Source organism: Chenopodium album, chromosome 26, assembly GCF_948465745.1.
Source record: "Chenopodium album chromosome 26, dcCheAlbu1.1, whole genome shotgun sequence".
NCBI classification, from domain to species: domain Eukaryota; kingdom Viridiplantae; phylum Streptophyta; class Magnoliopsida; order Caryophyllales; family Amaranthaceae; genus Chenopodium; species Chenopodium album.
Window position 1 is genome coordinate 35,753,539 of NC_137859.1, and position 16,296 is coordinate 35,769,834.

Consider the following 16,296-nt stretch of genomic DNA (forward strand, 5'->3'; position numbering starts at 1 on the left):
ACGGTTTATAGTTTGAGTTTTCTCTTGATTTACTCATTTAGGTTGATTGTCAAGGATATCCCTAATTCTTTACTTATGTACCTCATCAAGTACTCAAATGTATCTAGTTGTATTCTGTTGCTTAGGCCCTGTTCACATCTACTGAATTGAACTGACCTGAACTAACTGATAAGGGCTTAACTGAACTGATTGGAGCTGAACTAAACTGAACTGAAATTAAGCTGAAGTGAACAACCCCTTACTCTAATATTTATACTCATAAAATAACGTCAATATAATTAAGCTTTCTCGTAAATCTATCAGTATCAAATTACTTTCAAATCAGGTCAGATTAGATCAATTTTTTACACATCTAATGTCAACGCTAATGGTTAGAGAGGGGTAGTTGGAACAATTGTCTATTAAATGTGTTTATGAATATCTCAGATTATAAGTTAAGATGATAAAAGATTCAAAGATAACGATAATAAAAGTAAATAAAATGGTAGCAATAAGATGGATGCACGTCAGTGTTGGACTGTAGTGGACTGGTGCATCCACGCTTAAGTGCTCAATAAATGCCTGAATCTAGACAAGCCATGCTAGATTTGTGCGTCCATGCATTTCTTGATTAGGGCTGGATGTTGTAATGCACAACCGCAGAAGACTGCACTAATTCGATCTGTCCCTTAATTTTTACGGAGTATTTTATTTTATTTATTTATTTTATTTTTTTTGACAAGACGAACTAAGAAAAAACAACACGTAAAAAAGTTTAAAAACTAAAAGGACCAAAATAGAAAATGACGCTGCTGAGCCTGGACTACCAACCAATGTGCCGGAGCCACCCTTAATTTTTATTTTTTTTCATTCTTCTGTTGTGGCTTATACTCGCATATATGTTTGTAACGATTACAAGTATAGTGATCTTGATTAATCGTCGATAATAATGAACGTGCTTGCATAATACTCGAGTAGCGTATTATGTTAACTTCTGTTATCTTAAAACCCCAATCATTGAGAAACCAAAACGAGACAGATGATTAGATGAATCATCTCACAGAATATAATTACAATTAGCACAAGATCATACGAGTACTCGTTAAATGATTGCACAATAAGCAGCCCCCACCCCATAGCTGCCTTAACGAGGGCTAAGCTCTGCTTTGCCAACCACCTGGTTAGCATACGACATCACTCTGATGAGATCCTAAGTTGAAGAGCATATCTGAGCATAGTATAGTAGTAGACAGTAAGGACCATGGTTAATTCTCGGTTTGTGGCCTTGGTGCACAACTAATAAACAAGCTGCGACTCTAAGGTAATCTGACTATAGTCCAAACACCAAACGAAACAAGTGAGCATCTGACCTTAGGAAGAAATGTAGAACAGGGGGACTTAGAGCGCTTTTTTATTGGAATATTTGAATTCCAAGAGCTTATGTTACCTTTGGGGCTTTGGGTCATTCAAATGTCAGCCTAAAACACACCCACATAACACAAACAAAAGCTAACAATCAGGGTGGGAAATCATTGTCCAACACCGCTATCGATAAGATGAGAATGGAAATTGCATCATTTAGCAACTCATAGGCATCAATTGAGGAGGCTATATGAGAACAAATTGCAAGACCTATGTATACTCATCAGCCCGATATCATATCAGTTACAAAATTAGGGACCTTTGTGCATAAGAACCTATCTATCTCAAAATAAAATGAAGCAAGAGCCAAAATTGACAACAAGATAATGGAACAGATAGGAACTTTCCTGCTCATAGACATGGAGTATAAACCATTGAACATGGGAAGGGGCCAAAAGTAGTGATCTTACCAACATATTTTTTTTCCGCGGATGCACTAAAAGCATGCATGCCCTTTTTGTATTCCTAACCCATTGCTAATGTAAGTAAACATCGCCATCCTTACAAGGAGAAGGATGATACAATGCTTACAGTGTATCTGAAGTGCCCTCAAAAAGAGGCTGGCAGCCTCGTCAAGAACATGTATACTAAAAAGTACCCTCATAAGTTTTCCTCTCTTTTTTTTTTTCTTTCTTTGCCTTTATGTTCTTTTTGCTTTTTCTACCTTTCATTCAAATGACCAAAGTGAATGTACATTTGGAGGTGAATATAAACCACCAAAAGGAGATCTGACAATAGATGGGTTTGTAACACCTTCTCCGATGCCCTGAACAGACCATTCATTCCTGCTACAAGGAAAAAAAATTAACATTGTCATTAGACAACCACCCAAAAGCAAGGAATGTAAAACAAGAAAGAATGAGCATAGCAAACAACAATAGAATATCATGTCTTATGTCAATCGTAACTGCTTGCAGTCTATACAAAGGCATGCAACCAGTTTCTGCAAGCCCAAGAGATTTTTTTTGGCAACGTTTCCATTTTCTTAACCTTTCTTTTGCTTGAGACCAGGGTTGCAGCCCCCTGTCATGAGGTTGATGTCTAAATAAGCTCAAACACCTTGTTTGAAAACTCCTAGAGGGAAAGCTGAAGTACAACCTCAGTACTTCAGCAGTGAGTTAAATTATGCCAGACATAACCAGGACTCCTAAAACTTTGGATTACTTAGCAATAGAATGGTTGAACCGCATGCAAACATTGCTCTGCCCATGCATTGAATGTCAAGCACATCCCTACTAAATAATTTAAGTATGATAACCAATACTGCATATGACTTGTGCTTGTCCACTTAATGAAACATCTCAGTAGTATAAGGAAGACACTTTTGCCCTGCGTAAAGGCCTAAAAAACTAAGCACAAACAAAGCAGACTGAAAAAGAAAGCAACACTATGTAACCTAAAAAACTAAGCACAAACAAAGCAGACTGAAAAAGAAAGCAACACTATGTAACAGGTCAGTAACCCCGCAAGTTCCCACCCTGACCAAGTGACCAACAAGCCCCCCCCCCCCCCCCCCCCCCCCCCCCCCCAAAACAAAAAATTGACAGTTCCGAGTTTTTGAGGCACTCAACATTATCAGAAAAGTAAACACAACTTTAAAAACAATTATCAGAATACCCAAGTTTCACCATTATTTTACAATTTCAGCAACTCAAACATCATCTTGAGATTCTTGACCAAAAATGATACGCCGTTTTTTTTTATGATCACTTTGTGTAACTGCGGACTCCTAGACAATTTTTGGAGTAGAGAGAGATAGAGTGAAAAAATGATGAAGGCCCAAATGATAGGAGAGAGATAGAGAGAATTTATCAACTAAAAAGGAAAGTAATGCATCTAAATTGAAACTTCCATTTATAGAAAGTGATGCATCAAATAAAAAACGGAGGAAGTACTTTGGTTTGACGAGTTGAACTAATTATAGGGAAAACATTGTGGATTATGGAATAATGATGGAATAATGATCACTTCTTCAAGAGCTAATTTCACGAGCAGAAAAAACTGATAAACCAAAAAAGTCTTCAATAGACAAATGTCTGACTTTGGTTTACAAAAATCTTAATCAAATGTCTAGCAGCAAAAAGTCATACATATACTATTTACTTGCCTTCAAATCAATATTCTGGGTCGAACAGGCTCTAATTCATTAAAATATTAAAGCAAGGAAAACAGAGCCAATATGCAATCGTATGAAAACAATAATGTTGACTTATTTTAACCCCTCTCTTTCTCTTCAAGACCCTGCCAATATAAGTTAAAATCAAAAAATTTATTTTCCTTTCGGTAACTCTACTAATACTTACTAATAATGTAAGTCCAAAAATAAGTTCTTGCATTTTTCTTAATTTTAAAGTCCCAAAACTTATTTACATTTTGGGGGTAAAAAATAGCTGGTCATTTTCCCACAATAACCTGATGGGCACAATCTCAATTGTACTTTCCCTACATAAAATTATAACTCCCACTTTTAATTTTAAATACTTTAACTACCAAATCCTATATTTTAGCCTTGTTATGTAATAACCTATTGTGAAACCCAGCAAGAGCCGCAGGGAGGAAGTTATAATTCTTAAATTGGATAATATGTGATCCCTCAGTATCAATCTTCTGTTCTTGGTTCGTCTCAAACTTTTCTCAAGATTGAATAGTATTGAAGTTAGCAATCTTAGCATTCTAAAAGGAAGGAGGTGCAAAATAGGGGATCTAGAAAAGAGTTGTGACTCATGGTGAGGCTGGTAGTTTTAACATTAATTTAATTTAAGACAATAGGACAAACAATAGTCATCAATCATATGGGATAATTAAGCATTGAACCTAGATCCATAGCATAGCTACCCATTTATGCGGCTTAAAGTAATATCTACATGCTACCAAGAGCTAGCATCCCCAACATCAAATATCGGGAAACCCATATAACAGTTAAAATAGCTCGGGATTTCCAAACACAGATAAAAGAGTAACTTTCATTGGTATCCTTTGCTATACCACGATTTAAAAACTAAACAATCAGAGCAAAGAAATTTTCATTTGCTATGTTTTGAGTAAACACAATTTTCTTGTTAACCAGTCCAATCAGGAAGAGATCAAGGAGGGAGGGAGAGTAAAGGATGATTGTTTTACAAAAAGGAGGTGAAAACAGAAATCAAAGGAAACAAAAGGAAGAGCAAATTCATCCTACCCATTAGTTATTTAGTCCAATTTTAAAGGAAGATGACACCTATATTGCTTTTCCTTCTGCTTCATCAGCTTTCAACTTACACTGTACATGACAATACCAAAAATGAAGAAAATCTTTACAACACCTAAATTGCAAAATTATTTCTGCCCTCAACCACCATCGCCTTGTAATTACTCCACTCTCACAGTCTCACCTCCTTACCAATAACCAATCCAAACTGTAACCAGTCTAACCACAACCTCTTTTCCCTCCTAGCCTCCCATACCCTTCCTAGTCCCCTAATTTCTCATAACCTTTACTTCACAACAGCCACTTTTCCTTCATAGCCTCCCATACCCCTCCTAGTCTCCCCATTCTCATATCCTGAACTTATTACAAAAGGCAATTCCAAACTAAAATAGAATTGTTATCGATAATTCCATCCACCTTTTCCCTAAAATAGAATAAGCGAATGGGAGGTCCGGGCTGAGTTGGTTGAAAGCTTTGACCTTCAAAATAGAGCATATGTCATGGTAACCTAGGCCTTCACCAACCTCTGATGTTCAAATTCAAGAGAGAAAGAAGATCAGCCTAATTTAGAACAAAATCAAGTAACTGATCAAAGCATGATCATATGTCTCAATCTCCGCTCAAACCTTTTGTCCTTTTACAAATGATTTTATATGTATTTGGGTTAGGTTTTGGAGCTTGCATTCATTTTGAGTAGTTAAGAAGATTTTACTCATATATATTATAATTTGAATTTCTCATTTTTATTTTTGAATTTCTTCTAAAGTACAATTTCTTTGTTTTATGAAAAACGTGGGCTGAAAATTTTCGAACACCTTATATGGTAGCCGTATCTAAGAAATTGGTCACCATACTCTTTTGACTGTCCAAAATTTTGAAGTAGAGTGTTGTCGACACTGGATCGACACAACACCCAAATCTGCGTCGGGGTAGCATATCTTATAAACAACTAACCCCCACTGTCTTGATTTTTATATTCACCTTTAATCAATCGATCTCCACAATCATATTATTGTGTTCACCTTTGTAAAAACTTGTGCAAAAGGCAAATGGGACTTTTAATTGGGGAAAAAAGGAGTACTTATTATTACTAGTAGATATTATGCAATAACTAAGAACCAGGATATCAACTACACCTCATCATACCATCAGAGCAACAAAAAGCAAGCATACCATCTACAAGGCAGTCAGCTGGCTGCACAACTGCTCATCATGTGCTAAGACGTAGAAGGGTCAAAGGGATCAAGAAGCATGGGTCAATTATGGATACCAATATAACTCACAGCATTCGTTCAAAGCACTATAGCCTGGGATCTTCTCACTGTCTGCTGTACAATTCTCCTACAAATCCCCTCCAACCCAAAACATAGATCACATAGATGGAAAAAGAGGACTGTTACAAAGGCAACACACTATACAATTTTGAGGAACCGCCTTTAATGTAATATTCTTACGGTAGATTAACAACAAAAGTTCTTAATCCCCCCCCCCCCTCTCAAGCATGACTATCACTCTGACAGGTACATGGTACAAGTCTGCAACTGTAAGGGACATCGAGCAATGGCAAGACTCATTGTGAACAGCAAAGTCACAGGCTTCAAAAAAAAGTTTATATTTAAATCCTTGACTTCTTTCTAACAGTAGGTGGTTAGCTTAATAAAGATTCAAAAGACGAGGCAACAAGAAACAAGGGGAAAACGATTCAGCTAATAAGGATTCCAAATTTCAATATATATCAAGAAATTTATCATATAGATTTTTTTTCAATATATATATCATCTTCCTTCTAAATAACATAAATTATATAATAAAATATAAAGGATGCAGATAATAACCAAAATAACATGAAAGTTTTAAAATAAATAAATTTGTAAAAATCGGGAGCACCATAAAATAGTTTCCCTTTTAGTAGAAAGGCAGATTTAAATGAAGTTTAGGCTATTTAGCTAGTGTTCAAAGCCCAATTTTTAAAGTTGATATAAAACAAGAAGCTGGTCTTATTTTATAAACCATTATTAGACAAGTGTCAAGGACAGTGAGGAGTGGTAACATATCCTAACATCCTTAACGCAAGGGTTGGATACTTGGATCGTAGTAGGGGGACAAGGTGAGGGGTTTAAAGAGGTGTAGGAACGAAAGGGGCAAGCCTCTTTATCCGAGAGATATGGTCCCATAACTCCCATCCTGGGCCTTAATGTAACTACCCAAGAAAAGCTATCCAAATGGTTTTTGAAATGTTTGATGTGGTATTATAATTTCAGATGCATTATAAAATTAAGATAAAAAAATAAAAAATCTAAATTTTGAAGGAATGCAGTATTAAAAATCTGTTGGGAAGCTAGTTGGTTTAAAATGCAACTTGCTAATGCAAAAGCAGATATTGGAAGGATACAATCAGTAGATTGGAAAATTTATCCCTGCTTTTAAAGAAAAAATCTAACAAGTAAATAAAAGTTCCAAGTAACTTTTCCTTGTCACTTGACTCATTGATTTCCTACTACTTTGTTCCTTTTAAGTAGCAACCAAGTGAAGTGGCACATTTAAGGAAATTAAGACTGAAGAGAGAGAGAGGGGGAGGGGTAGGAGAATTCATGAGATTATGTGGATAAAGTACACCTTTTGCGGTCATTTTATAGGTTCAAAGTTACCTAGAAAGGCTTAGTCGCAAGTTTGCAAATGATACGACATTTCCATGAAAGAGAAATGTTGCAAATAAAAGAAAATGGAGAAAGTATAAGATGACTAGTTTAAATTAACATTTACTGCCTCTCCACATTGAATTCCACATCAGGCATTGTCTAGAGATATCAGACAAACTAGCATCAGAGAAATTACCGAAAAAACCCCATCCTTTTTTAACCATCGGCAAAATTAATGATTCATGACAAACTCCAGTTACTCCACCAAGGCTGACAGAATTCCACATTATTATTATGATTGATTTTTTTGCTGCTCCAATACATTATCCTTAACAATGGAGGTGAATTCCAACAGCAATGAAATGATTTACAAAAATCCACAAAAGGAGTTATTGCAAAACACATGGTCATAGTTGTACTGTCTGAAATGTTGCATTTGAAATGTTAAGAGTGAATTAGTCATTTAGGAAATGTTTGGTTCAAGTGATTGGGTCTTTTTTTTAAAAAAAAAAATCATATAACGGTATAACCTAATACTAGAGGGACTCTACTTTCTAGCTTCACCCAATTACCCTTAAAACCTCACAACCACCTCAGCCCCAAAGATTATAATTCCATTCAACCCCAGATACAAACCCTAACTCACAAGAGAGAGAGGGGGGAGAAGCTTTGAGGTGCAGACACAATTTTTCAACTTTGACAAGGTGTGGCCGAACAATCATCCCTCTTCTATTCTAGCGTTGGGTGATATATTGCCTGTTTCTTTGTGCTAATATTGGATCTGTGGTTTAATCTTGCCCAATTTGTTGTTTGTTGCCAGTTAGATTCACTTTACACAAATTTGGGGCCGGTTTACTTTTTCTGGAGAAAAAGAGTTGCTAGTTTTGGATGTTTCATCTGAATTTAAAGTTAAGATCTTTAATTGATATTTGATGTGTAACTTAGAAATATTTAAGCCACTCACTCCATTTCTTTCTATTGTTCTTCCCTGGAATCTTTTAGATTTCATTCCAAATGGAATCTAACAACGATAAACATACCTTAGTGTGATTTTGTTTGATTCGTTTCGATGTTTGGTTTCAAAATATCTTCTTTTTTAATTTTCTTATAATATGTTTATAAAAGTATTTACGCTTAAAGCAACGAAAACTGTGCAAAAAGTGACATGGACAATATTAAGAAACCAATGAAATATTTTACTAACCAATAATTTAGTAATAATATAAACTTGGGATGTGTAATTTTGGTATCTTTGCTAAGGCCCTTTTTTGTTATTTGTTAAGACTTATTTTGACTTGGTATTTCAGACAAAATAAAGTCAGATAAGTTCTATCAAAATAAGTTAAGATAATTTCAGGTAAATAAGTTAAAATAAGTTTGTGCAATATAATTTTTACAATTTTATACACAAATAAGCTTTTATCAGACAAAATGACTTCAAGTAAAATAAGAATATGTTTTCCTTGTTACAAAGAAGGTATATTCTGATCTGATTATAATAAGGCTTGATTGGTACGACTCTGGTATGGTCTATTATACTAGTTTGGCTAATTTTGACCATATTTTTACACTAATGTATAAGAAATTACATTATCAAATGAAATTAAAGATAAAAAGTGATGAGTAAACGAAAAATAAAATTTTAGTTCGATCTGATGTGAAAATGCCTAAGATCTAATGTGAAAACTCCTTAAACCGTGGGATTTTGGTTTGGTTTTGACAAGATTAATGTAGAAGAGAACAAACTATAGTTCACATAAGTTAAGATACTTTCAAATTGCAAGTTAATTCAAATAAAACAGAGCCTAATTTCAAGGAATCTTCCCACCTAATATAGCTATTATGGTATAACAATTGTATATTTAGTTCTAAGTAGTATATTTTAAAAAATATATATATATTATAAGACAATAATTGAAAGCCAAAAGTTTAATTTGCACATATTTGCATTTAAGAAGAAATAATGGTACTTATAACTAAATAAAAAAAAGTAAACTTCACATAGAATTCATTCCAAACAAGTGAGCCAGACAACTGGATTAGAACATAGAATCCATTCCAAAACTGAACCAAATAATTCCAGATTTGCATGGGGTTCTGAATCCTAATCAAACAACCTTTACTAAGTGTGGAATTAAACAAGACATAATTTAAAAAGTGGAATATATAAATTGGTACAACAGTAACAACGATGCCAGATTTAAAATTGGTAGAGTTTAAGTGAGAGTGAGAGAGAGAGATTTCAATACATTGTGTTTGTCTCAAATCTCTAAGTGTTAGAGAAGCAGGAAGGAGAGTACATAAAGACAATGACGCTAAGTATAAATAAAGGACTTTTCCAAAAACATACTAGTCCCCAACAAGATTATTAAATATAGCTGTTTGTACAAAGACTTCACAAAGTCCTTACCCAGATGCACAAAAGCTGCAATAACTAAGGTAATGTAAAAACAACCTGCAACATGACAGGCTCACAGTGTATATAAAACCAACAGATGTGATATCTCTCTCTCTCTCAATAGTTTTTATACATTCAAGACAATACAGCAGGTCCTATCATGTGTCTAGATTATAAGTTAAGTGATCCAGGTAGCAACAGAACATAAAGTATCAATAAATACATAAGCTGATTCACATAACAAAATCATGACCTGTATGTCATCCATTTTCCAGCAACTGAATATCAAATAATAAAAGAAAAAATAGCATATTATAGATGCATAAAGGTGGTAACTTACTTGGACCAGCTCACTGTTGATGGATCAAGACCATTGGCAGCAGCCCTGCTAGGACTCCCAAACAAAAGTTTGCTCTCGGAAGCTTCCTCAGTAGGACTAACAGGAAGATTGAGTTCACTGCGACACAGCAGTGGATAAAAAGCCTTCTGGATCCATTCATCTTGATCATTAGAGCTGGAAGCAGAGACACCAAAGGCACTATAACTTTGAGCATTTCCCATGGTGGCCTTCTGATGTGAATGTGTTCCTGAAGCAATATGGCTCTCATTTGTAAACAAAGAAGCCATGGTCTTCTGCGGTGATTGATGCATCATGTCTTCACTGTTCAGTCTGCTTCGCTCTAGAGGTGAAATCCAATTAGCAGAACCACCAACCAAGCGTAACCCATCAGGACCAAGTGGAGAAGAATTCCACATATGCCATGTTCCCTTATCATTGATATTATCATTCATGTCAGCAGCTGGAAAAAAGTGCATATCAAGGCCCCTTGGACTACTAGAGAAGTGGCTATGGTTATTTGGCTTTTCATCAGCAACTCTCAGTCGCGACAATGGAGATTCAATTGGAGAAGGCCTAGCGACATCCAAAGGAGTGGAAACATTTATCATAGGACATGAATTTCCAATTCCATCTTTTACAAAACTATTGCCACGGTCTAGCTGAAAATTATCAAGTGATTCTGAAACAGGGCCAAGAAGTGATACAGGATCGGGTTCATAACACGGGTCCTCAAAATGCTCTGGCTCTTCCATGAAAAAATCATGAGACATGTCCGAAACACTAGGAAAAAATGGATCCTTTGCAACAGGTGGGCTAGAATTATTAGTCAGGGGTCCACTTGAAAAGGCAGGCAGCATAAATGGAGATGGCAAATTAATTGGGTTATCATAAAGCGGTGTAGAGGATACTGAGCAAGGTAGCTGAGAACTTTGACTAACTTGAGACTTTGCAGAGTTTGCACTTGGTCTGCTAATTACATTAGGATGGGAGGGAGGAGCTTGAGTAAATAATTGCTGCCATGACTTTGGTTGTGTCTTATGTTGTATATCTGAAGAGACCTGAAGCACAAACAGATTAAGCTTATCAACAGAACGACTATAAAGTTCCTATACCTTGATAAAAAGAATGTATAGGCTATGAAGTCAACTAAAGAAGAACAGCATTCCCTCCCCACCCTCAACCCTAATAAAAGAGAAAAGGGAATAATCAACATATCAGCAAACATATAACCATATGACTTACAGGGCGAGTATGGCTCTTATCATCTGCATTCATAATAGTTCTCCCAGGTAGACGCTCTGGCGGAAGAAAATCACACTTGCTGTTTGAAACTAAGGAATTTTCAACAGAACTATTGGGCTTCATTTCTTTGGAAGCAGGAACATGAGATGGGGCAGCTTTGCCAAAAAAACTACTGCCAGTAAGTGCCTTTGAAGAAGACAGGAAAGTACCTCTCACACGGTCAAAATATCTAGCACCAACATTCACTCGGCTAAAATTGTTTGTAGAATTACCTTTTGCTCCATAACCTGCTTCAGTGTTCTGACCCTTCACACCATCTACACCAGACTTCGGCGACTCCCTTCGATCAGTCTCATGTTTTCTTTCAGTATCCCATTTCCGGTCATTTTCCTTCCCCGATTTCTTTTCCAAGTCATCCACATCAGAGTTGCTTTTACTAGATCCTTTGTCTTTTTCCTTTCTTCGCTCCTGCCGCCTTTTCTCAGCTTCCCTCTTACTATCTTTCTCCCTCAATGAAGAGGTTCCTTTAGCACGATTTTCAGCTTCTAGCTTTTCATCTCGCAACTTCCTGCGCTCCTCAACCAATCTTGCCACCTCCTCCCTTTGCTTTCTTTCTTCCTCCTCCAAGAGTTCTCTTTCTATTCTAGCTTGCCTCTTCTCTTCAGCTTTCCTACGAGCTTTCTCACCTCTGCTCTCCTGTCCTGTGCTGCCATTCTCACCCTTTTTGGACATCCCCCCTCCATGATCACCATCTGATGAAGAATCCTCTGAAGAACTAATCCTAAAAAGCTTCCTCCAAAGCCACCTTATACTCAGCAAAAATGAAGTCAAGAGTTTGCAACTGAAAAGGTAAACACCAGAATAAGACTTCTCAGCGAGGCACGATTCACTTCTTCCATACAATCCAACACCATTTTTCCGGGGAGGAAAAGAAGCCTTAACTGGATAAGAGCCATTCACCACCCAACTCCCATTCTCTACCCATTCCTGACTACAAAGCGAAACATTATCCGACCAAGGCTTCCCATTCAATATCTTCCCACCTTTACCAAGCAATTCCTTAAGAATTCCAGAATTCGAAATACCAGGTGGAACAGGCAAGTCAAGAACCGGTCTTTTTGATATATGCCCACAATACGAGCACATAAATTTCCCCCCACCAGGATTCTGATCCCGATAAGGTGTCAAGCAGTTCCTACACTTCCTAGTAGCAGTTTTCTTCAGCTTTTGCAGCTCTAATGCCTCATTCCTCTTCCTCTCCCTCAACCGGGCATTCCTCCTAACCCGCCAAGCCGACAACTGTGGCATCAAAACCTCATACCAGAACAAAGTAACCAACAACACAAACACACAGGCCAATCTCGGGGACGTAATCTCAAACCTAAAAGCGGGCGGTAGTAGCTGAGACAAAGCCCATAGTCCGATAAGCGGAATAACTAACCAAGGCAGCATAGTAGCAACCCTGCGCGACCACTTCTGAATCACACAGAACATACACATTATCCCCCTTAACCTACACCTATCTTCCCCACAATTGTATCCAGCGATATAAACCCTAACAGCAAGAAATTCAATAATCCCAGCTTTTTATCCAAATCCCTCAAAAATTCAAAATCCTTCCTTTTACAAAATTAACAGCTACTAACCCTAATTCATCAATACCCTTTTCCGCATTTAACACGCAAGATCAAAGAAACCCCCAATCACACGGCAATCATAAAAAAATTCCCAAAATTTTTCAATTGATTGATTAATCGCAATACCTAGGGTTTTCAATCGAGCTGTGAATTTCTCTGATACCCATTAAAATTAAAAACCCAGAACAAAAAAAGAGTTAAAATTTATAAATAAAAATGGTTGAAAAAAGAGGTAAAAGAGAGAGAAACTTACGAATTGATGGCGCCTAAGAATAAAAGTTGGTGAAATTGGCGAAACGTTTCGATTGTTTGGAATGTGAGAAATGTTGCAGAAAGAATGAAAGAGAAGAAGAAGAAGGAGGAGGTGAGCAAGCGAGTTGAGGCTGAGTCGACTCGGATGAGAAGGGGCAGCTACGGCGTTTGCTTTGCTCGTCTTTTGGTTTTGTTTTTGGTTTTTTTAAAAAAAAAATTGGTTTTTGGTAGTGTAACTTAAACAGATAAGTCGATATGTTCATATGATATGACGAGCAGTTTTTTATTTATTTTATTTAAAAATAATAAAAAAAAATTTAAAAAAATTGAATTTAATAAGGAAATTTATAACTATAGCTAAAAATTAGAAAGTGTTTCGAAGTAAATTTATGTGTCACGTGGAGCGTATATAAACATGAAAGTTTAAGATTCGTTTGGCATTGTTGTAGTTTTCTGGTTTTTAATTTTTGTTTTTCAAATCATATGATACATGTCATATAATAATTAAAAAATTTGTCGAATTTATGAAAATTATGATAATTTTGAAAACCAACAAAAGAAAAGTGGAAATAGCTTTTTCTTGTTTCCTATTTTTGGTTTTTTGTTTTTTAGAAAACACAAACCTGAAAACAAAAAACAATGGCAAACAAGTCTTTAATAACTTTGCATACTATATGTCATCCTATTATGTTATCTCATGATACATTCATACGCAATATATTCATTGTTTTATTGAATGCAATAATTTGATTGGACACGATTGTCGATATACAAAATTGATAATTAATATCTTTAATTGCAATTGTTTGAGTTGTGAATCAAATGTAAAAAATCACAATTTTATAGTAGTATATAAATCTAAGACATTGTCTAGACCCTAAAACTATTTCTACATTAAATAATTAAGGTGCAAAAATTATCACTTTTATGATCAGTTTATGATTTTAATTAAGCACAAATATCTTATGATTTTAATTAAGCTTATGATTTTAATTAAGCACAAATATCTTTATTCTACAAAAAAAAAAAAAAAAAAAAAAAAAAAAAAAAGTAATAATGGTTGATTTACGAATCATAAAATACTTAAATTATTAATCTATCCACCTAATCAAAGTTTTCCACAAGCACCCGACTGACAACACAACCTCATGCTGACTCCACCAACCCATTTGATCTTCCTACACCACCACCACCTGAACCCACCAACTTCCTCGTCAAACCCCCACTATATAGACCTCAAGGCACCTATTAGCATATCTAGTTCTCCACCAACCCATTTGATCATGCCGCATCTCCACCATCGAAACCCACCAACCTCGTCAAACCACACTAGACCAAGGAACCTATTAACATCTCTCTCTTTTCCCCCTCACTTTGCTACAAAATCATCTCCTTAATTCATCGATTCGACTCTTCCATAATCTCCTTTATCTATTCTAATCTTTCAGTCCCATATTCGAGTTGTCAGTAGCTAATTCATTTTTTTCTTCAATCTATATAAATTTCTCCATTGGTGTTTAAATTTTATTGTTACTGGAAACTAATTCAACTTGATTGAACTGAATTCCACATGAATTCTCTATTGACATAATGGTATATTGAAGTATCTATTGACACAAAAGTAAACAAACACAAGTTTATAATAAGATTTGTTTATTTATAAATAAATGAATATGTATGCTCGTAATGCGTGCAACCATTTCAAACTTTTTTTTTCAAATATATGCTATAATTTTGTCACGCATATATAACTCCTAAAAAAAAGCTATAGAATTTCATCTTTTAATTTCAAAAAAAAAAAATTAACATGTCATGCCACATATGATTTCAAGCTAATCCGACCATTTTATAGCTACTTTATTGTAACACCCTAATAATTCTCCCTTTTCCAAACCACTTAATTTAAATAAAATAGTGGAGAACCATTGACGTACTACCGCCACGTGTTAAAACGTTAAGGCTTTATCAAAGTATCGCTGCGGAAAGACAAACTTAAGTCTTTAAAATAACATAATTTAGAAAATCAATAAGTCAAAGCTTACAAATTGGAACCATATAAGGCCCTTATTTAAAATCATACCAATAATCAAAGTCCAAAACATAAATGAAATAGCAAAGCATAAATAAGTTCAACACAAGAATCGAATACTCTCAATCAAACCAATCCCTTGACAATGCGTTTGTCAAATCCCTGAACTTCACATCATCAAGCTAACCTGTGCATACTGCTCCCCAATAATACAAGTGTAATAATTGGATCATCACAGGGTCATTGAAATGCGAAGGCCCTGACCAAAAGAAAACACACACAAAAGCACGCAATCAGCAAAGCTGAGTACATACAAGCTACAACGCACAAAACCTGGCACGCTCAACCAATTGAAGTAAATAAACACACAACTCGATTTCATTAATCAAGACTCTACACTTAAACAATTCAATTGACTCAACATACTTACTAACCAATTCCAAACACTTGACTCTCTATATTTAATTTTATTAATTTAATTTGGAGTAAGCAATAGACCAGGTTGTCCAATCCACCAAATCATTTTGGCCCCAAATGACCATTTGAAATAAAAGTTTAGCGCGATGCAAGAATGGGCGCGACTCCATTCTCACAAAGTTAGTCTAGGATCCCATCTAACTTTCATTACGAAATAAAATGTAAATACCAAAAGAGAAGAGGACATGTTGATCAAACAAGCCTCGAAAAGCCACGGGCTACCACCGTGTACCCCAACCCATAATTGTCAATACTCTAGAAGTGCATGCTTTCCAGAGTTTTATTGCTCATCCATGTTTCACTTTACATGATTACAATTTTAATTAATAGCCGACTCATTCAAGAAGACCATACATAACATTCATACATCAATTCACTTTTAATCTTATTTAGGACAATGGTGATCACATCACAAGTTGACCTTTAATTCCATTAAACTTTCAAATTATCCAAAATTGTTGAACATAGTCAACTCACCTAGCCATTTCGGCTTAATCCACCTTTACTCAACATACTAACAAGTTATGATTGAGTAATAAATAAATAAATAATAACATTGTGGAATAATTAATAAATTCATTTCACTTAAACCATTCAATTCCAATCCTTTAATAATTCAAATGTGGTTAACAAACCAATCTAATAAAATATGTTTGTATCGACATTCCATACAAACATTTTATCCAATATAATT

General features: G+C 35.4%; 1 protein-coding gene across 2 annotated transcripts; it reads right to left on the reverse strand.

The window, feature by feature from the left end:
• Positions 1-2,065: 2,065 nt before the first annotated feature.
• On the reverse strand, positions 2,066-13,328 carry LOC145617971 (uncharacterized). 2 transcript variants are annotated; one of them, XM_081672747.1, is made up of 4 exons: positions 13,098-13,328; positions 11,208-13,000; positions 9,966-11,023; positions 2,066-2,186 (listed from the first exon to the last, which is right to left on the reverse strand). In XM_081672747.1, exons 2-4 carry the CDS (start codon positions 12,705-12,707, stop codon positions 2,069-2,071), a joined length of 2,676 nt encoding a protein of 891 aa, XP_081528873.1. In that variant the 5' UTR covers positions 12,708-13,000; positions 13,098-13,328; the 3' UTR covers positions 2,066-2,068. The 2 variants fall into 2 exon arrangements, with proteins under 2 accessions (XP_081528873.1, XP_081528872.1); XM_081672746.1 differs by having other exon boundaries at positions 2,066-2,189; positions 13,098-13,326.
• Positions 13,329-16,296: the final 2,968 nt, after the last annotated feature.